The 20,119-nt window shown below is 51.7% G+C and overlaps 10 protein-coding genes across 10 annotated transcripts; 5 read left to right on the top strand and 5 right to left on the bottom strand.

Moving 5' to 3' along the window:
* Positions 1-598: 598 nt before the first annotated feature.
* Positions 599-3,452, top strand: SPBR_03418 (uncharacterized protein; the record flags this gene model as incomplete). The annotated part of the gene is made up of 3 exons (XM_040761709.1): positions 599-619; positions 835-1,290; positions 1,446-3,452. The coding sequence occupies 3 exons, from the start codon at positions 599-601 to the stop codon at positions 3,450-3,452; spliced, it is 2,484 nt and encodes an 827-aa protein (XP_040623193.1).
* Positions 3,453-4,786: 1,334 nt separating this feature from the next.
* Positions 4,787-6,245, top strand: SPBR_03479 (uncharacterized protein; the record flags this gene model as incomplete). Its single annotated transcript, XM_040761770.1, has 2 exons — positions 4,787-5,034; positions 5,096-6,245. The coding sequence occupies 2 exons, from the start codon at positions 4,787-4,789 to the stop codon at positions 6,243-6,245; spliced, it is 1,398 nt and encodes a 465-aa protein (XP_040623192.1).
* A 222-nt stretch (positions 6,246-6,467) lies between these two features.
* SPBR_03527 (uncharacterized protein) lies at positions 6,468-7,283 on the bottom strand (the record flags this gene model as incomplete). The annotated part of the gene is made up of 2 exons (XM_040761818.1): positions 6,468-6,782; positions 6,846-7,283. 2 exons carry the CDS (start codon positions 7,281-7,283, stop codon positions 6,468-6,470), a joined length of 753 nt encoding a protein of 250 aa, XP_040623191.1.
* Positions 7,284-7,623: 340 nt separating this feature from the next.
* Positions 7,624-8,136, top strand: SPBR_03543 (uncharacterized protein; the record flags this gene model as incomplete). The annotated part of the gene is made up of 3 exons (XM_040761834.1): positions 7,624-7,649; positions 7,723-7,822; positions 7,888-8,136. 3 exons carry the CDS (start codon positions 7,624-7,626, stop codon positions 8,134-8,136), a joined length of 375 nt encoding a protein of 124 aa, XP_040623190.1.
* A 423-nt stretch (positions 8,137-8,559) lies between these two features.
* Positions 8,560-9,636, top strand: SPBR_03514 (alcohol dehydrogenase; the record flags this gene model as incomplete). The annotated part of the gene is made up of 2 exons (XM_040761805.1): positions 8,560-8,583; positions 8,635-9,636. 2 exons carry the CDS (start codon positions 8,560-8,562, stop codon positions 9,634-9,636), a joined length of 1,026 nt encoding a protein of 341 aa, XP_040623189.1.
* A 222-nt stretch (positions 9,637-9,858) lies between these two features.
* On the bottom strand, positions 9,859-10,431 carry SPBR_03541 (uncharacterized protein; the record flags this gene model as incomplete). The annotated part of the gene is made up of 2 exons (XM_040761832.1): positions 9,859-10,344; positions 10,402-10,431. The coding sequence occupies 2 exons, from the start codon at positions 10,429-10,431 to the stop codon at positions 9,859-9,861; spliced, it is 516 nt and encodes a 171-aa protein (XP_040623188.1).
* A 985-nt stretch (positions 10,432-11,416) lies between these two features.
* Positions 11,417-12,655, top strand: SPBR_03505 (aldo-keto reductase; the record flags this gene model as incomplete). The annotated part of the gene is made up of 5 exons (XM_040761796.1): positions 11,417-11,594; positions 11,680-11,938; positions 12,008-12,056; positions 12,108-12,415; positions 12,478-12,655. 5 exons carry the CDS (start codon positions 11,417-11,419, stop codon positions 12,653-12,655), a joined length of 972 nt encoding a protein of 323 aa, XP_040623187.1.
* Positions 12,656-12,844: 189 nt separating this feature from the next.
* SPBR_03542 (uncharacterized protein) lies at positions 12,845-13,381 on the bottom strand (the record flags this gene model as incomplete). Its single annotated transcript, XM_040761833.1, has 1 exon — positions 12,845-13,381. One exon carries the CDS (start codon positions 13,379-13,381, stop codon positions 12,845-12,847), a length of 537 nt encoding a protein of 178 aa, XP_040623186.1.
* A 217-nt stretch (positions 13,382-13,598) lies between these two features.
* On the bottom strand, positions 13,599-14,039 carry SPBR_03546 (uncharacterized protein; the record flags this gene model as incomplete). The annotated part of the gene is made up of 1 exon (XM_040761837.1): positions 13,599-14,039. The coding sequence occupies one exon, from the start codon at positions 14,037-14,039 to the stop codon at positions 13,599-13,601; it is 441 nt and encodes a 146-aa protein (XP_040623185.1).
* A 2,146-nt stretch (positions 14,040-16,185) lies between these two features.
* SPBR_03446 (r3h domain protein) lies at positions 16,186-18,268 on the bottom strand (the record flags this gene model as incomplete). The annotated part of the gene is made up of 3 exons (XM_040761737.1): positions 16,186-17,108; positions 17,184-17,796; positions 17,864-18,268. 3 exons carry the CDS (start codon positions 18,266-18,268, stop codon positions 16,186-16,188), a joined length of 1,941 nt encoding a protein of 646 aa, XP_040623184.1.
* Positions 18,269-20,119: the final 1,851 nt, after the last annotated feature.

Below are 20,119 nucleotides of genomic sequence, written 5' to 3'. Positions count from 1 at the left end.
CAACCTCATATCATCTAGTCACCTATGTGGAACTGGAGCCCCGCGTTTTCGCTCTACCAAAGCAAGGATCATCTTTAGCTGGGTTTTGCACCTTTGCCTCGTTTTATCTTTTTCACAAGGAAAGGTCGCCAGATGCAATTAAGCCCAGTTCGTACTACTTCGGCCACAACAGCGGAAGCAAGAGACCCTCGCTGATTTCGGTTAAGCAGCCACCGTCTTGCTTACCATAAATTACGACCCCCGCAATCATATCGGTACATCGCCTGCCGATATTCGCAGCCCAAAGAGCCTCCGACCTTTAACCTCGCGCCAATCTCGGAGAGTGTTTATGTTTGTGTTTACGAAATAGAGCAAGATCGCATTACAAAGATCCAGCGTCTACGGCTTTCCATCCCTTTCTCGCTTCAGTCCGCTGACCAGCTCGTATATATGCGACCAGAGAAGCGCAGACAAGTGCCGAGATTGGACAGGACGCGTCAAAGCTTCACGAGCAGCTCCAGTAACATAAATTCAATATTTCCAGAGCAGACAGCCTACTCGTCTTCCTCACCTCCTCACCGTCGCCGTATTGGTCTAGCTTTGACACCTTGGCCCCAAAATGCTTGTCAATTCGGACCAGGTTTGTTTCCCTTCCCTCTTACCTCACCATTTACAGCTGCCGTTGTCTGCCCCTGCCATGCCCTCCAGCCTACTTCTTCAAACCTCATCATACTCCTCGGCAAATCGGCCCCGCCACCTTATCTTTCATTTAAGCAGTGTCTCTCAATCCTCGACATTGCAATTCTCTGGGACAAATATAATGTTCCTCTAAAATTACTAACCATTTACTCCCAGGACACCATCAACGCACTGACTTCCAGCTGGGTATGGACGCCAGACTGGTGCGACTCAACCTTGGCCTCGTCGTCCACATCGAATGAGGTAGAGGATTCAAACACTGCTGGTCGCATCGTGCGGTTCACCCGCTCGGTCCATCTCCCAGCCACTGACTCTTCCTCAACTGTGACAAGCAAAGTCTCATCTGCCATCCTGCACTTCTCGGCCGACACTCGATACAAGCTTTATGTCAACAGTAAGCGTGTGGCTGTGGGCCCGGCGCGCAGTAGCCCGTGGATCTGGTACTATGACACTCTCGATATTGCACCGTACTTACACCCGGGTGACAATCAAATTGTCTTCCTGGTGTTGCGTTATTTCGTGACCCTGCGCGGGGCCATGCCCTTTGCGCGGACGCCCTTTCCTGGTCTGACAGTCGTGGGCAACATCGAGCATGGCGGCAACGCTATCGATGTGAGCACAGCTATGCCCGGATGGCTCGCTCAAACCGACCATAGCGTTCGATTTCCAACTGGTCTGATCGACGACGGCTTCCTCCATGTACAACGTTCCTTTTCGTTTCCCTACGCGGCATGTAATTCTTGTCCGGTGCTAACGTTCACCTTCAGATCAGTGAGCGCATTTCTCCCAAGCCACTGGGCAGTGAACTGACACCCGTCGGTTATGAACTACGAACGGCCAATGGCGAGCTGGCACCGTGGCGATTGCGCCCGCGTCCCATTGCCATCCCGGAAGAAACACATGTAGCTGTGGAAACGATCCGAAAATGTGACAGTACGGTCAAACTCGACAAATGGTCAGCCTACTTCTCGGGCCAGTCATCGTTAACCCTATCGGCGGGCTCGCAACACACGCTTGAAGTCCAAGCTGATGTCCACTCCACTGCATTTCTCCAGTGGACATTCCGCGCTGTCACGGATCCCTCCAAGCAATCGTTTACCGCAGAGCGACCCCGGATCCACTTGAAAATCATGTACTCGGAGGGCTACGAGAATGAGCCGCGTAACTACCCTTTCTTCAGATCAAAGTCCGACCGACTCGATGCTGAGAATGGTTACATCATTGGCCCTTTCGATGAAGTCACCCTGGATCTCCCGACTGACGGAAGCAACGTCTCGTATGAGCCCTTTTGGTTCCGCACCCTCCGCATCATGCGCTTCCATGTCTCCATCACAGGTCCGGCGCCCGTTGAACTTATCTCTTTTGGGGCTACACAAGTCAACTATCCAATGGGCATCAAGGCCAGCTGGATCAATCCCAATGATGCAGACAGTGCCGCGATGTGGGACGTGTCCATTCGTACGCTTCGCAACTGCATGTTTGACGGCTATGTCGACTGTCCATTCTATGAACAACTGCAGTACTCAGGCGATTCACGGTCGGTTGGTCTGTTCCACTACTTGCTGTCAGGTGACGACCAGCTCATGCGGCAAGCCATTTCCAGCTTCGGGGCCTCTGTGCTTTCCGAGGGACTGACACAGTCCCGGTTCCCGTCGCACGTGCCGCAGATCATCGCCGGTTTTCCGCTATACTGGGTGATGCAAGTCTGCGATCACCATCTGTACTTTGGTGATTCGGCATTTTCACGTTCTTTTCTGCCCCGTATTGACGGCGTACTTGACTTCTTCGCCCAGCACGTCGACACGAGAGGCCTCGTGTCCCGTCTTCCCAGCGACGTGTGGCAGTATGTCGATTGGGTGACGACATGGGGTGCTACAGACGACCACCCGGACAAAGGCGTCCCGACGGCAGGCCGTTCTACCAACTGTCACACGTTCTTCAGCATGCTATATGCCGTCGTCTTGCGGCAGGCGGCTCGTCTTGCTCGGGATGTAGGCCGCCCTGGTCACGCCGACGAATACGAATCGCGTGCCGATAGTCTCGTCACTGCTGTCAAGGACCATTGTTACGACGGTCGTTTTTTCGCCGACACGACCGTGGACGTTCTTCCCGAAGGTGAAAGTGGCCACGGTAGCCCAACCGCCTACTCGCAGCACTGTCAAGTATTTGCCGTACTTTGTGGCGCCTGTGGCGAAAGCGACCGCGAACGGCTACTGACAGAGGCCTTCTCGGCCGATACTGGCCGTTTTTCCAAGTGCAGTTATGTCATGCAGTTCTACGCGCTGCGCGCATTTTCCCTGGCGGGTGACGAGGCATACGAAACGTTTCTGTGGCCACGTGTATGGCAGCCGTGGCGGAAGATGCTGGCCAACAACTTGTCCACCTGGGAAGAAGATGACGTGCGCCAGAGGTCCGACTGTCACGCTTGGGGCAGCGTACCGATTTACGAGTACTGTACGGAGCTAGCAGGTGTACGGCCCATCGGAGCAGGGGCCAACAAAGTTTTGTTCAAACCGCGTCTCCGGTTGACCGACAGACTTGATGCAAAAGTCTGCCTGGGCTCCAGCAATGTCGCCAGTGTGGCATGGTATGTCACTGGGGACGGACTTGAGGGGGAAAGCAGTGCGAAGCAAGGCGCCACGGCTAGAAATAAATTCTACACTGTTGCGCTGCAGCTGGAAAAACCAGCCATGGTTGTCAGTGTCCTCCCAGGAGGCCGTGAAATCGATCATGGCTTGGTAGCCCGCGTTGCGCTTACATGGCGCCCTGAGTAGATTATGTTGCTGGGCTTGGATGGCCTTGTCGAGCGAAATAATATTCGAAATCTATGGAGGCCAAATTGATATCGCTGCCTTTCAAATGCTTTGTATCCTATCGTCTCTGGTCAACTCTTGGTATGGGAAATTCCACAAATCAAATGTTTGTTTGCCTACATCGATGTTGCCGATATTTTTGCTACTGCCTACTAATATTTAAGGGTTTGTAAACAAAAACTAGTTCGCATGTGACGCAAAGCTCAATTACTAACCAAGTCTTGGACAAGATGAATTTTGTACTCTGTGACAAAAAATTGTCATGTTAACATATTGTCGTGTTAACCATTCTCGGTCGATGAAGATCTTACTTTATTTCTCTCGCGATATCTCAAGTTTTCTCATATATTTCAAGTTTATTTCATCGCTTAATTTCTCGTAAACAGAAATGGTTTCTAAAAAACTCTGGGAAAATACCAACGCGTAAAAAAATACACCAGAAATCCAAAACTTATTCACAAGCATATGGTCGTCAGTTGATGCTCTTCCGTGGCTAAATCTCCAGTAAGCGCAGTCCCCCTTCCAATTTGCGTATGTCTTTCCAGGGACACCCCACAACGGGAAACATCTCCGCAGCTGCATCACATGACCCAAGGACCACCATTTGGAGGGAAGATATTGAACCGTCGCTTTGTCCTTCTCCTCCACTCTTAAGCTTGCACCTACATCTGCTTATTTCCCCAGACACTCGGCAATTCATCCCCACTTCGGTATCCGGGGACTACACAACTGGACCATGAACGCAAATACACCGCCCGATACGCAACGTCGCCGCTCGCGCATCGGCACACGAAAGGGGCGGCGCATTTCGAGCGCAGCCTGCGACCTCTGTCGTGCTCGCAAACTACAGGTATGTTTGCTCTGTTGCCCTTGCTGTTTTGACTTGTCTGCGAAGAGTAAACGTCTGGCTTCTGGGGTTTGGCCCGCCTCGCTCACGGACTTGATTACGCGTAGTGCTCCTTCGAGCCGAACGCCTCGGGCTGTCGCCGATGTCTTCGGTCTTCTGCGCCGTGTACATTCGATCAACTGCGACGCCCGCGGGGTCCTCCAAATAAGTGAGTCTTGTATTGCTGCCTTTGAGTTTCTGTTGATTAACTCTGAATGGTGCCAAGGATATTATCTTGTTCTTTCCCACAGCTATGATACACTCGGTTTTTCACTCCCCATGAACCACAATCACTCACACATGACATAGAATTGTTGCGCTTGCAAAATCCCATGGCAACGCGTCGTCCCCTACAAGTCCGGTCGCTCTGCCTGCGGTGTCGTCGGCAGTGGCCACAAAGACTGTCCCCATGACCATCCCCTTCCTCAACATCAAGATATCACTAGACGAATTCTGTCCGCCAGCGGCCTTTGCTGCTGTCATGGTGGACTTCTTCGATGAGATCTATCCCGTCATGCCTCTAGTACAACATGCCAACGAGGCCGTCCTTATGTTCCGCGAGCTAGGACTCTACCGTGCCGAGGCGTACAAGTGCTTGTCACGCGCTGGGGCCATCATCAGTCGCCGCATGTTCTGGGTTCTATACATGATGCAAATGTATGCATTTTCACTTCATCTGTTTAGTCCTTGCATAGCGCTTGGGTCTGATTCGATATAGGTACTCTTACACTTCTGCGCCAGAACCACTCACTGTTCTGCACTTTGATGCTTCAAAAACGGACTGGGATGCGTTGCGCACAAACGATATGGACTATGTGGGCATAGAGCCCGACCCTGACGACAAGGACGAGGATATTGACGAGGCTGCCGACGTGGACAAAAGCAAGCCCCCTGAGCCTGGAACCTACTCCCGCCGCCACCGACACAAGCACACACTCATCATGGCTGGATTCAACGCAATTATTGCCATGCATATCTGCGTGACTGAGATGATTGTTGACCGGCTACCAAGACCTCCGCCTTTTGCTCCGGCTTTGTCGTATTCTCGGCCTACGTCTACAGCCCTGCCGTCATTTTCAGCTCTCTCCACATTTTCAACGCCGTCTCCATATGAAGACCAGCACTTTGTGGCGCCTCTGAATTATTCAGACCCTTCACAGCCCCCACGACTACCGCCTATCAGCCTGTCAGTTCGATCATCGGCGGCAAGTACCACAGCTGCAGCTGCACCCTCACCGTCATCTACAGTGACGACTACTCTGCAGATGATTCAGTCCGGTATAACTCGAATTCGCCACGTCCTTGACGGGCTTCCGCCTGAATTTCGGTTCCCACATGCCCTGGACATGCCAAGTGACGATTGTGAGAACCCGTCGCCTCCGGACCCATACCGCGCCATGCGTGCCAACATTCATCTGACGGGAATTTTCCTGCAAAGCCTGGTGGTCGAGTCGTACGTCGCAAAGATGCTGCACACACGACATGCACCACGCACGTGGACGACCTCGGGACATGCTGAAAACTCACCAGCTGCATCTGCAGACAAAACGGACATATGTGAGGCCCACTTGAGGTGGAATGACCGCTTCGAGATTTGGAAGCTGCGCGAAGGAATAGCAAAGGAGTTGCAAAATTTGTTGCAGAGTTTCCCCATGTCAGTATTTGAGGTTACGGGCGTGGCCATGACTGTCAAAATTCGGCGCGTAGCTGCTACTCTACTAGAGCACAGTGATCCAACAGCGCCTCCAGAAGAGGCTGGAGAGGCCGAGCGGCGACGGCAGGGCTATCTGGACTACTTTGTGCGCGTTTTGACAGAACTGGACCACAGCCCAACAGCGAGCTTCGGTTTTGTCAAGAGCCGTAGTTAAGCCGACCTGATTGCTGCTTGCAGGAAGTAATTTGTAAGTGGAAACCTACGTGTTTATTTAGATTGAGGAAAACGTGCCTTATTGCAGAAAATTCAGAAATTCTTTATCCAAATCAGGACCAGTGGTGGCACCCAGGTACACAGTGGCAATGACCGTTCTATGCCAAAATGAATGTAACAATACTGGACTGGCCTAGCCACGTTACCACTGAAATCCGCTGGCCTACGGGACCCTGTGGAACCATTCACCTTTTCCATGTGTCTTCACAATCTTGTAAACAGGGTGCAAAACCGTCTCGGTGTTGTCGTGGACCTTCCTCGTCCACTCCGTATCTGTCAGTGCCCTGAGAGCATCCAAGTCGATTTGCTCACTTTCAAATTCGTGTAGGGCCAGAAATGTGGGCGGGTTTGGTTGGGGCTCGTTAGACGTCACAGGCAAACCCTTGAGAGCACGAGACTGGGCGTTCGAGCGGGAAAACACAAGCTTAAAGCGGGTTGTGCGCAGATAACCGGATGCCGTGGACAGTTGGTTCAGATGCTGTGGTGTGTTAGTGCGTAGCCGCGACGTAGAGACCATAAGGACTCAAAAACTACAACTTACCTCCTTCCGATACCAAGCGTCAAAGTCGCCTGCCGAGTAGCCATTCTTCAGCTCGTATTGAGCAGATATCAGAGTCCTTGTGTGTCCAGGGCCCTTGTTTGTAGGATCGTAGACCTGTTCGAGGCGGTAGTACCGAACGTTGTTGTCGGCCAAATCGTAACAGAGTTTCGTGCCAGGCAGAAGATCGCTGTACACGCGGATCTTGCGGAACTCCTCGCCTTGCGTGAACGCAATGTCGCGCATTTCGTACATAGCAAGGTACGGCCATTCGGCGCCCTCACGCTTGTAGCGAAAAGCCGAATCGACGCCGCTGGTCTCGATGATCTCGGTAATGTGGTCGTTGTCGTACCAGTTCATGTACGTGGCCTCGTCCATAATATCTGGGCGAGAGATCCGCGCCTCGACATAAAGTATGCCTGGGCCTCTGATTTCTCCCATTGTTTATGGTGCGGATGTCCTTTTTGGTTGGCTGTAGGTCAAATAACAGGTTAATGTCGAGGTCTCACTTGCGGAAATTGTGATAAAGTCGGTTCATGCCGCCCTTAATATGGACTGTCTCACACAACGTCGCTCATAGACTGGAAGAAGCAGTGACTGCTTGTACTCCAATTAACCTTTCTTGTTGGTAGGGCACTCCGAATGTGCTGCCGTGCGGTCCATTTGGATCTAGCTTAGACATTACACGAACGGATATACTTACGCGCTAATGGACCACCCCTGACAACATCGGGGCATAAATCTCTGCGGGGAATCCAAACCAACATTAGTGTGCGCGTGGATGGCACAAATAGACCCGGCGACATTGTTCACTCGACCGTTGTCGGCCCACGCCCGGCAGATATCTAAAAGTCTCGCTCTTTTTGCGGAAGGTCCCCAGTGTCAGCGACGAATATTTCCATGGCTACTGGCGGAACAATCACCTGGTGCCTGCGTTTGCCAACGACACGTTTATGAGCAAAGTCCGCAAATACAACCAGGTGTGTCTCGTTCATATTATTCCACCAAATTAAAGAATCGTAGCCCATTCGCTAATACAGGGAAGCACCATATCACGCCCGACGTGCGGGCAGAGGCCCAGTCTCTGGGTATTCCAGTGCTCGACTACGATGGTGTGGCCGAGGTGTGGGTGGATGGTGTGGAGGACTGGAAACAGATTGTGACTGATACGGACTTTGTCAAAGCTGTGGCCGAGGACGAGAAGCACTTTATCCTGCATCCCATCAACGTCATGTTTGGCTGGGACAACTTGATTATTGACAAGGAGGCGGGTATCAACAATGGTCCGAAATAGGTTGGAGGAAACAAAAGATGCGCTCAAGAAGGGAGATTGCCCGCTTGCATTTCCGCTCATTAAACATACATTCTGTGAAACTTTGAAACGTGTTGTATGTGCCATCTCGAATGAAATCAGTGTGGGGGGCCGATTTGATATATTCCGTTGCCATGATGGCGTATCGGGATGTCGGAAGCGCCCGCGACAAACGGAAATTTATTTCCCTGCGTAATCAATAGTTTAGACTGTCCCTCCCCAAATTGGACGTGCCGCACAGGTCGAGCAAATCGCAACTCCCTAGTAATTTCGTGACAATATAAACTATCCGCGCCAGCAGGGCATAGTCTTGAGTCTTCGCAACATCGCATTTTGCAACACATAATATTTCGTCCCTACATCATTCAATCATCTAATCTTTCGTCTCAACCATGTCCGGGCACAATGAAAGCAGTTCAATGGGATCCGGTGAGTGCTCTCCTACTTTCAACAAAGTGACTCTGCATTACGTCTAACAAGGTCAAGAATCAGCAAAAGGTCGTAGTCAACACGGTCTCAAAACCGACTCCGGGTCCCGGCGAATTTTTAATCAAGCTTGCATCGGCAAGTCTGTGCCACTCGGATCTCATGTCTATTGCCATTCCAGGCCGGAAGGAACCAATTACACTGGGCCACGAGGGCGCGGGTTATATTGAAGCGATCGGATCAGCCGCTGGAGGCAAAGGCTTCAAAGATGGCGATGCGGTCGGCTTCCTCTACGTGCAAGGCGGCTGCTTCGAGTGTAAGGGCTGTCTACAACATAACAACCACTGCGTCCGGAGCCCCGGCCAAACAAACGGCTTCACCATTCCCGGTTTCTTCGCCGAGTACAATGTAGTCGACTGGCAGAACTGCATCGTGCTTCCCCCTTCTATCGATGTCAAAACGGCATCGCCTATTTTCTGTGCGGGCATTACATCTTTTCACTGCGTACGGTCGTGCGAGCTGAACCCCAACGACTGGATTGTTGTCATCGGGTGTGGAGGTCTCGGCCAGCTTGCTGTTCAGTACGCTAAGGCCATGGAGGTACGGGTGATCGGCCTGGACATCAACGACGATACACTGGCCAACGCCAGGGCTCGGGGTGCTGACTACGTCTTCAACTCGCGCACTGACGCAAATTACAAGGACAAGATCATCAAGATTACCGAAGGTGGAGCGCAGTCGGTCGCCGTGTTCAGCGCAGCCGAGGCTGCATACGATTCGGCGCCTCCGCTGGTGGAGGTGGGCGGCATTATCATGGTGGTAGGTCTACCCAAGAACGGTATTTGCTTCGATGCCCTCGATATTGTCACTGGTCGGTACCGTGTCAAGGGCGACAGCACGGGTACGCCACAACGAATGCCCGAGGCAATTGATTTTATCGTGAAGCACGGCATCAAGCCTGCAATGGAGCTGCATGATTCCCTCGACGATGTGCCCAATATGATTGAACGCATGATAGCTGGAAAAAGTACGAAGAAGATGGTCGTGTGTTTATAAACGAGTTGGCATTGTTGGTCTATTTGGCAGGTGTCGTGTAGCGTTCAAAATTGAATAGAAAACTGTAACCCATTCAGACATCTAGAATTGCACGAGTTTATGCATCATAGTTCGCAATATTTGGTACTCGCTTTTTGATTTTTTTGTTGTGTTTATTGCGAGTTTCCATCTCTTGGTCTCTTTCCCCTTCTCTCAATTTCCCCTACTGTTTTCCCTTCTAGTCTACCGATTTGCCATGGTGCGCTCGAAGCTAGCAGTGATGAGCTCGACAACATTGCCCCAGGGATCTGCGACGTATGCGGCTTTGTGGCCGTAAACAGGCACAATTTTGCCAATCTGCCGACCGCCAAAGGCAACTATCTTCTCCAGGGTCGCCTCAAGCTCCGGTGTCGTGACAGCAATGTGGAAGTAGCCGCCGCGGACGTAGTTCTTTTCAAAGTTGGCTTGCTCATCGGTTGTCATTTTCGGGCTAGAAAACTCGAACAGTTCGAATCCCACACCGTTGCCCGCGCTGAGGTAGGCCATACGGACCTTTTGCAGCGACTCGGGATAAATCTGGAAGATGCCACCTTCTGGGTTGGTAGCGCGATCCGATGACGAGCGCGCGCGCAGCTCGTGGAAGCCCAGGACATTGATATACCACTCGACGGCCTTGTCGAGGTCAGGCACGGAAACGCCGACGTGGTTTAGTGGATAGCTACCGTGGTGCTGCTTTAATTAATAGATTTTCACTAAGCATCTCGATTGAAACTGGCCGGTACATACCTCGGCTTCTCCTGTATACGGTCCGCACATAGTGATTTTTGTTAGATATAAAACTGAAAGGTTGTGTCAGATTTCCTCATGGTGGTGAGAGTGTGTTTGTGCAGTCTGAAAGAGCAACCAACTAATACAAGGTGGACAGGGAAATTGTTGGACGTAATGTTGTACGGTTCCCATAGGAGACTAACTTACTTCTCTTGTAGTCCTTCGGAGATATCGAGACTCAAAATATGAGGTTCTTTCTACGCTAGAATACGGCATGCAACTGTTTTCGCTTTTCTGGGGATGTCGCCCCCTCCGGAACGTTAAACAACATGTAACACGAAACTCCATACTCCGCAACTTCTCTTCCCTACCTCTACGGAAATGTACAGCCCCTCTGAAAAACAAACCCATTTCCTCCACACAACCTCCGCACCTCCCCTGTCGTAAGTAGATGCGCTAATTCTGACTCGGGAGATCATGGGTACCTTTTGTTAAGCGGGGCTGCGTCGAATGTTAATTGAAATTCAGAAAAATGAACAAATGTTCAAAAAAGTGATGCAGGGACGTCATCGCGACGAAAACGGTGCTCCACTGTCCGGGCACGGCAGAGCTTACCCCTTCGAGGTTGGAACAGCCGATTTTGTAGACAAATTACAACGCTCGAAAATACTTATTCTCAATGTGGCAGTGAATAGTCCAAGAGGGGTATGTTGTAGGGGGAACATGCAAGAATCAGTGAGGACACCTCGAGCTAGCCAAAACGATAACGCACGTTAGGCCGAGATGGGCAGTTTGCTATTGCGTGTGTAGGCTGGCGAAGCGGATAGAGGTTCTCCGAGCTCATTGCCGGATGTGGTCTACCTGGCACGGATAAGGCGTTCGTCTGTCTTTATTTAACTTTATTCATGTCAATACGGCCTAATCTCTTACTTGCCGTTGCAGTCCATGGACAGTGCTGTTCAAAGGACATCCGACAATACCTTAACTGCCTTGACTCCTCCCGCTCTCCAGTTCAATCAATCTCAGTCTCGAGATGTCTGACGTTCCTCTACGCCAGCTGGGGAGCAATGGTCCCCTTGTTCCAAGTCTCGGCTTTGGGTGTATGGGTTTAAGCTCGTCGTATGGTCCAGTGGACGACGACGAAGCCCGTTTCAAGGTGTTGGACAAGGCTCATGAGTTGGGCTCCCGCCTGTGGGATACGTCGGATGTTTGTATGTATCAATATGCCTCTCGGGATGGTTTATTAAGTCCAAACGGAACACAAAATCTGGCTCTCACCTACTGACTTTACTCAAGACGGAGACAGCGAGGACCTTTTAGGCAAATGGTTCAAATACTCTGGAAAGCGGTGTGATATTTTTCTGTGCACAAAGTTCGGCGTCAAGGTCATGGACAAAGTCTACTCTATGCACAGCGATCCCGAATATGTCAGAGAAGCGTGCGAGAGGAGTCTTCGTCGCCTTGGCGTCGACAAGATCGACCTCTACTACTGCCACCGTGTGGATCTCAAGACTCCTATCGAGAGGACCATGGAAGCACTTGTTCGGCTCAAAAGGTACATTTATATAAGGCATTCCAAAGCTCGCCACCTTTCGACTCCGACGCTGACCAGAAAACCATGTAGAGAGGGAAAGATTGGCCATATTGGCCTGAGTGAGGTGTCCGTATCCACGGTTCGTCGAGCACACAAAGTGCATCCTATCGCGGCGCTTCAGCTGGAGTAGTCGCCCTTCTCACTGGACATTGAGTTGTCCGACAACAGCCTTTTGGACACTTGTCGTGAGCTGGGTATTGCTGTGGTTGCGTATAGCCCACTGGGTCGAGGCTTCTTGACAGGTCAGCTCAAGTCTCCCGACGATTTTTCCAACAACGACTTTCGCAAGTCTGCTCCCAAGTACAGCAAGAAGAACTGGAGCAAGAACATGGAGTTGGTATATCTTTTGGAGTCCATTGCTAAAGACAAGGGCTGCACGCCGGGACAACTGGCGTTGGCATGGGTCCTCAAGCAGGGCGATGATATTTTTGCAATTCCGTACGTCGTGCCTATTTACCGTCCCGCGTGGCTCAAACATACACTAACCCATCCAAATTCAGGGGCACCAAGAAAGTTAAATATCTTGAAGAAAACATGGCTTCTCTCAAAGTTACACTGACGGATGCTGAGGCTAAGACCATTCGTGATCAGGTTGAGAAGATTGAGCTGCAAGGCGAGCGCTATGTAGGCGTCCTAGAGCACTACTCTTTTGGGGAAACGCCTCCATTGGGCGCGTAAGTGGTAACACGTGTACCGTTTAGTACTTTACGAAGCATATTTGGATGTCACCGTCTAGGTAGTAGTAGCAATTTTAATGATAGAAGGCAATAAGATACGCATAAAGGGAAACCTGGTTGTTAATAGCATTTATTTAAAAAAAAGTATGCGCCCTGAAACATGACAAAATGAAGTCCACTTCTACACTGCCTAGATCGTTCCCTTTTCCAAGAACTTACTGGGGATGGCAACCGGCTTGCACCGAAGATACTCGGCCACCAGTTTGCCAAGAACATCGTAGCTGCTTGGCGAGTTTACACCGCGGTCAAGGTGGTCCCGCAGCAGAAAATGCACAGCGCGAACACCCTGTATTTCAAATCGATCCACTGCACCACCATTGCATTCCTTGTCGAGCAGGTTCCGCACTTCCTTCACCGTCAAGAATGACCGTAGCCAGTCCCATTCGTCTTTATCACGCGCCCAGAACCCGATATTGCAGTCGGAGTTCTTGTTGCCAGACCGTGCGTGAACAATAGATCCCAGTGGTGCCATCTGCGTCGGTCCCCAGGCCGACAGCGCCACGGGCGACTCTGTCTCGTAGCTGGCCTGTCGGCGAGGGTACTCTCGCACAATGGGAGGGGCGCCGACCGGGAAACATTGACCATCATGTGTCCAGACGGTGTGGGAGAGCCAGATCCAACGGCGAGGTACCTGCGATGAGGTTGCCAGCTTGATTGCGTTCCTCATTTGCGATGAATCAAAGTTTGTCTCGGGCGCCGTCTACCACATCGATGGTGGCTGGGTGTGCTAACAAGTTGAGACAAAGTGTCACACCAATAATATCGTTATCAGAAAGCTTTGAAAGTCAAGAAATGAAATAGAGAGATGTAAACATTGATGTCAAGTTGCAACGTATATTTCTCTGTCGTTGCTAAATATGGCAATTCCTGGCATGCAGTACAAATCATATCACCGTCAGGACCAGCAACAGGGCAGCACCTGTTGCTGTCACCCAATCCATAGCAAAGAAGCCTACTGCGCCGCTGCTAATGAGTGTTGCCGAAGGTAGCATTGTTGAAACCTGTGGCGTATTGTCATATGTGGGACCAGCGGTTGCTGTTGCAGTCGATGTAATCACCGTCACAGAGTCGGCCGCGGTTTCGGATGAAGTCTTCGTTGGATCCCGGCTTCTTGTTGTCGTCTCGTTTACCGGTGTGTCCACTGGCGTTGTCTCTGTTGGGCACTGCAAGCTTGCCGCCAGTTCCCAAGGCTCGCAGCGCGAGAGATATCTCGTGTATTCCGACGAGTGCGTATCCATCCATGCATCGACGGCACTCGTCCAGCTTGACCACTGTGATGACAATGATGCCGGCGGTGTAATGGTTTGGCAGCCCGAGGCCGTCATGAGGTAAGTTGCCTCAAAGGACAGAATTTCGAGCGGAATCGTCGGTGCGTATGTTGCAAGGCTCTCTGCCAGGCTGCGGCAAACCGAGGTTTCAGTCGTGGGCGTTGAGGTGCTGCGAGGTAAAACGTAGCCTTGGCGATGCCCGGGACTCCCACCATTAAGCGAGAACCGAGGCAATTCTGTCGCCGACGCTATCACGATACTCGCTTCATGACACATGAATAAAGCTATGGTCATGACAGCGACAGAGCGAATGGCCCTTGTCAGGGTACCTCTTCGTTGGGGAGCCATTGGTCGTGTCAGCAAGGTCTCGCCAACAGGATATCCAATATTGGTGATCGACAGATGATTTGCGTCCAGATCCAGCGAAAAGATTGCTAGCCAGGTCTCAGCAAGACGAGCAGAAGAGGGTCTTAAAGCAGATAGAACACTCATGCAGTTGTCCCACAAGACGTCGCCATTTACCCTCAGAGACGGCTTGAGACCGGTTCATATATTCATCCAGAATAAAATATAACACCAGGATATAGCAAAGCCGCAATTGACGAGTCTCTTCAGTTAGGCAAAGGTCACTGGCTCGAATGCGTGCTGTCGTTCTCAGGCTGATTTGGCAGGTTCCTATGCCGTATCCATCGTCAGTTGCCATCGCAGTGATAACACGAACAAAACGGAAGTTTGCGCTTACCAATACAGCACTTACCCGCCCCACCCCCCCCCAGACTGCCTGAATTCTGAAATCAAAACGCATTCTCACCACATTGCCCAGACCCGAGATGCAACGGCGTACCAAAAAGTCCAAAAAAGTCGATATTATATTGCGCCCTCTTAGCCACTTAAAACAGGTCGTTGTAAGCTCTTGCGTGCACAAGAATATGTATATAAATAGTCATGTAGACATATCGTCGTAACAACGTGACAGTAATCGTCATAGCATGATTCGTCCGTCACTCGCAAATGTATTTGCGGTCTGGCGGGTGTCGCTGCTGTTTCTTCTGTCCTTCCCCAGCATGTAAGTCCACACAAAACTGTAAGACTGGCCTCTGCCCTCTCTCCGCTGTCTCGTCCTTTGACCAGAATGGGCCACCATTAAGTAGCAGCAACGCAGTAATTCCGTTTCGTAGCCTCCTTCACCAACCCCCTCCTCCCAACGCCATCCCCCTGCCGATAATGTGCGCGTAACGACTGCGTGCGCTATCCAAAAGACCAAAACTAGCTATCGGGCCGTTAATTCGAGAACTGAATTTCAGAAAGCAAACGCAGCAAAACACCACATAGCTAATCAAAGGGAAAAGAAAATCGTCGTCCATGGCGGAGGGCACATCACTTGCATATGCACCTATCACACCGTCGCTTCGTTAGGTTGGGTGGTTTGTAAGGCGCCCAGTCGTTGAAACCGTTCGTGTCATTGAAATCGATCAGGGAGCGTATTCGTCGTAACGTCTCGTTTCGTCTCATCTTTTGCTGCGTAGATTTTCCGACGCAGGTCGTAAATGGTGGCAAACGGTGGCCACCAAGTCTAATCCTCCATGACTGCGCGGCCGCCGTGTGACAATTGCCTCTTGCAATGCAGTAAACACGAAGACACTGTCTTCATAGAGCGTAGAAAATAAAAATAAAAAACAGCGCGATCAAAGGAGCCTTTGATCACCAATAAAAGTAAAGACAGAAATAAAATACCGATGATCCAAGGCGCACAAAAAAAGCAATAAAAATAAAAGGTAAAAGGTACAGAACAGAGAATCAAAAAAGAAGAATGCGAATGGATCCAAAGGACAGCAGAAGCAGTAACCAAATGAAGAAAGCCAACATCCAGAAATAAAGCAAGGAAACCGACTTAGGTGCCGTCTAATTCCGAGTTAAGAGTATTTTGTTTGTCGATTGGAAGGGCGAAACGAGAAAAGGATGGGGTGTTGTGGTTTGATGGTCAATCGAAAGCAAAGAAGACCGAGCACAGCGAGGCGCGGGAAGGTCAAATATGGCGGAGAGTCAAGTCCCAAATCCAGCCAGTCCCTGTGTTGTTGGCGAGCTCGGTCACATTATTGGTACACGGAGGAGCTATGGGGAGCACCGATCCGGGGTGCATTCTCAGACGAGTCTTAACGTAGACGTTAGCCGACAAGATTCAAAACATTGGAGTTTACCTGACTCAATACATACCACTACTGCGCTGCATATGGCCATTAGAACGACCACGAGTGAAGCCACCGGCCTTCTCCCAATCACCAGGTCCCCGTGGCTGGCGCTCCGGAATACCTCTGGTGCTGTTGCCATTGGCGCTGGGCCGCTGGCTGCCAATAGCGCCGATGGCACCAGGTGTTTCTCTCGGGCGGCCTGAAAGGCCGACACTGCTATCATAAGACGACGAGCCCAGACCCAGCGAGCCCAGGCTGTTGACCAGCCCAGAGGCATCCACAGACGACGACTGCGGGTTGATGGCCGATCCAGGCGTCGTTGGTGTGGTGAGAGACGGACCAAAGGGACCATCGCTCGGGAAATGCGGCAGGAAAGGGGCACCGCCAGAGTTGTGGCCGTTGGTAGGCGCGTTTCCGAGAGCGGCACTGCTGACGAGAGAAGGTGAGGGGCTGGGGCTGTAAGAACGCAGGTCTGCAAAGCTCTTTACTCCGCGCAGTCCATTCAATCCCTGTTGGTGATTTTCAGGGCTGTTCGGAATGGCCAAGGTCGGACCACGGTTCATCGAATGGACAGACGGCTGCTGGCGGTCGTTGAAGTCGTAGGTCGCCGCCCGGCTGAGGCCACGGGGGTGACCGTCCAGTGTAACGCCAGGCTGCTGCACAGTCGACTGGCGGCCGCCGTTCGAGAACTTGGCTTTGCTGACGTGCACTTGTCGGTTGTCGCCTTCGCCAATAGATGTATGTTCTAGGCCCATGTTGTGTGCAAGAATGTGGATCAGGCGACGATCTTCAGGAGACGTGTCGGTGGGGAAAATGTGCACCTCCCGCGAGTCGTCGTTGTGGAACATGTACAGTTCGAGGTAGAAACGCAGCTGGTGGGGGTCGTTCAAGTCGAGCCGGCTATTGGCAACGGCAGCTGAAGGATCAAACGAGATCTCTGTTAGTAACGCTGTTGGATTGTGACCAAATCGTAGAGGAAATCGCGTGTACAGTGACATGCCAAAAGACGTACGTTCATTTAACGGTGTGCGCTGCGCAGAGGTGGCGGTGGCCAGAGAGGACATGGATATCTGGTGAGTCGGACCGCGATGCTGCTCTTCGAGCTGGCCACGTTTCTCACGCTTCTCTCGCTCAATGCGCTCGCGTTCGTGCTCTGGGAGCATTTTCTTGTATTCTACGCGCAACTTGCGCCCCTGTATATCAAGGCCATTCATCCGGTCGATAACCAGTTTGGTATCCGCTGCGCTCTGGAAGTTGGCAAACGCAAGTCCACGGAAGACGCCCTGGTCAAAATGGTAGTTGAACGCATATGGCTGGGGCAGGTGCATGTCGATCATGACGGTGGTCAGGTACTCCTTGCGAACGTTAAAAGGAATGTTCTTGATGACGATGGCGGTCGGTATGAGGTCGCCCATGTCTTTTCGCGAGTCGGACATCGTACGGATCTCGGGCGGACCGAATGCCTGGAGGTTGACACTTGGGGGTTGCACCGTAAAGGGGTCAGGGGAGCTCGTAGACGGGAGTCCCATTGCCTGCTGGCCAACGAGGTGTTGCTGTGAAGAGTAAAATGGCATGCCTTGCCCGTTGGGGGTGCCCAATTGCGGAGGCTCGTTCGTGGTCCATTCCTAAAACGAACGCAGTTAGCCACACATGCACAGCAAAACAAACGTGCATGTAAGCAGAGCAACCCACCGGATGCAACGCTGGCCGGCGGCTGCTAGCACGAATGCGCGAACCGTCGTTCATGGGACCGCTCATGGGACCGCTCATAGTCGCAGCGGCGCCGGCGCTGTAGTTCCATGCCGACTGGTTGGCACCGGCAAACATATTGTAAGCCCCGGGTGGCTGCAGGGTGGATTGTGCAGGTGCGTTTCGATCGAATCGCTGGCTGGGCTCAAACGAACCGAAACGGTCCTCTGAGAAAAGTAAAGATGCTTGTTGGCCGAGGCCAGGCTCGCCTGACGGCTGGCTTCGTCGTCCACCATTCAGCGCAGAGATACCGACAGTTGCGTATCCGGGCCGGGTAGGGTTCGGCGAGTGATTCATGGGGCCGCCGTAGCCGTTGTAGTATTCGCCTTGCGGCTGTTGGGCGTTCATGGCAACAATTGCGGGGGATCGATAGGGATATTTCAGGGTTGAGCACGTCTCAGAGGCGAAGTGTGCCAGCTAACAGATGTTCTAAAACACGAAGGATAAATCGGCCCGCGCTATTTCTGTCGCCAAATGAAGGTAGATCGTGCAAAAGGTTCGTCAGAAGACAGGCGGGGGGCTAGCCCGCGTCGACGAAAAAGTTGAATAGATATCAGATATTTTCGGATGTATACTATAAGATATGTTGAGTGTAGACGCCTTTTAAAAAAATACTTCTTGGAGATGTTAGTCAAGTGAGAACCCTCCGCGAAAAGGCACCGCGGTAAAGACAACCGCATAGATTATTGAGAAGCACGGCCCGCGGCCACATCGCAATAGATGTGTAGCCGCCTACCAAGGTATCGATGGGGTTTGTAAGTGTGTTTTGTACACTAGCCTCAGGCATCACGAGACGTCACAGCACCGCGATGCCATGTTCTAGTCCAGGGGGTGTTGGTTGGGGATGAGATGAAGAGCAGTTTGAGCAGGAAACCGAAACGGTGTGCTAGCGGTGCCGGGCCACGCAAAGCACGGAAGTAAGCGGGAGAAAGGAGAGGGGGCCGATAGCATGCGACAGAAAAAGAGGGTAGAGAGTGGCAGATGATGGGCGCTGGATGCAGGAAACAAAGGTATTGCCAGGTGCAGAGTAGAACAAGACTTGCAGACACTCACCAGCCAAGAATCGTCGAGGGCAAAAAAGGCGCTGCGCAAGACGCAATCGAGCCTCGTGTCGGTATCAACGAAGCGTCGCAAGCGAGACAAAGTTAACCGTGTCCGTATGCGATATCTCGTGGTATGGTCCCGCCGCAGTGGGAAGGTCGAAGATTGCCGGAGTCCAAGTCGGGAGGTTGGCCAAAGTCGTATGGTTTGGGGAGGAGTTGTTGATGTTTTTTGGTTTGTATTTTTTTTGGCGTAGGTTTTGGCCTGGCTCAGTCCTGGCTCGTCCTGGCCCGTTTTTCCTGGGTTAGTCGGGAAACGGGAGTCCAAAGCTCCACTGAAAAGGGTAGGCTAAAGTGGGAGGAAAGAGCGAGGGAAAGTAGAAAGGGTGAAGGGCAAAAAGAAGGGACGACGGACATCAACTATGAGAGGCCATTGGTTGGGGCTCAGGCGTTCCACAGGAACGGTGTGGACACTATTTTTGACTGCTGGAACAATGCAGCTGCCAGGGAGGCACGGGCGGGCACAAATAGTGGGCGCTTTCTCTGCCAGGAGGAAGGGAACAGTGCGAGAAGGCGCGTTGTCTGCTGCCAAATGACGAGAGGCTACTTAACTATGACATTGGCAGACACAACTCGCAGAAGCTCTCTACATTTTACGCCATACAGGAAGGTGGCGTCACTCATCCGTCTGATTTCACAAAGCAATACAGCATACAGCAAACGATAAAACGATATGTACGTAGTTTCAGAGTGTGTATTCAGTAAGTGTGCACTCAGTAAGTGTGTACTCAGTACCTAGTTTGCTACCATTTACGTACAGTGCCAAAATATGCAAACACTGTATTGTGCTCTCAAGATGCGACCCCTCTGCTTGCTTCTACCGTAGTGTATTTATTTGCTCCATTTTTGGGCCTTAACATGCCCAGTGCCCCCTAAAGCCCCCGTAAATCCCAACACGTGCACACTTGCCCAGCCTCGACAACAACGCACCCAATAGGGGCTGGAACACATGCCATAGGCCTACGCACTCCACCGCAAGAGGTGTATTTCCCCTGGTGTTTCACAGGGTGGAGGCAAAAGGACACTGCGAACTGTCTGCTCAGCTGTGCCTTGAGCAGATGACCACAGTACATGTGCATCTGTCCATACGGAATTTGCA

This window comes from Sporothrix brasiliensis, assembly GCF_000820605.1.
Source record: "Sporothrix brasiliensis 5110 chromosome Unknown Cont13, whole genome shotgun sequence".
Lineage (NCBI taxonomy): Eukaryota > Fungi > Ascomycota > Sordariomycetes > Ophiostomatales > Ophiostomataceae > Sporothrix > Sporothrix brasiliensis.
Note: the sequence above shows the minus strand (reverse complement) of the source record. Positions and strands in the feature narration are given on the sequence as shown.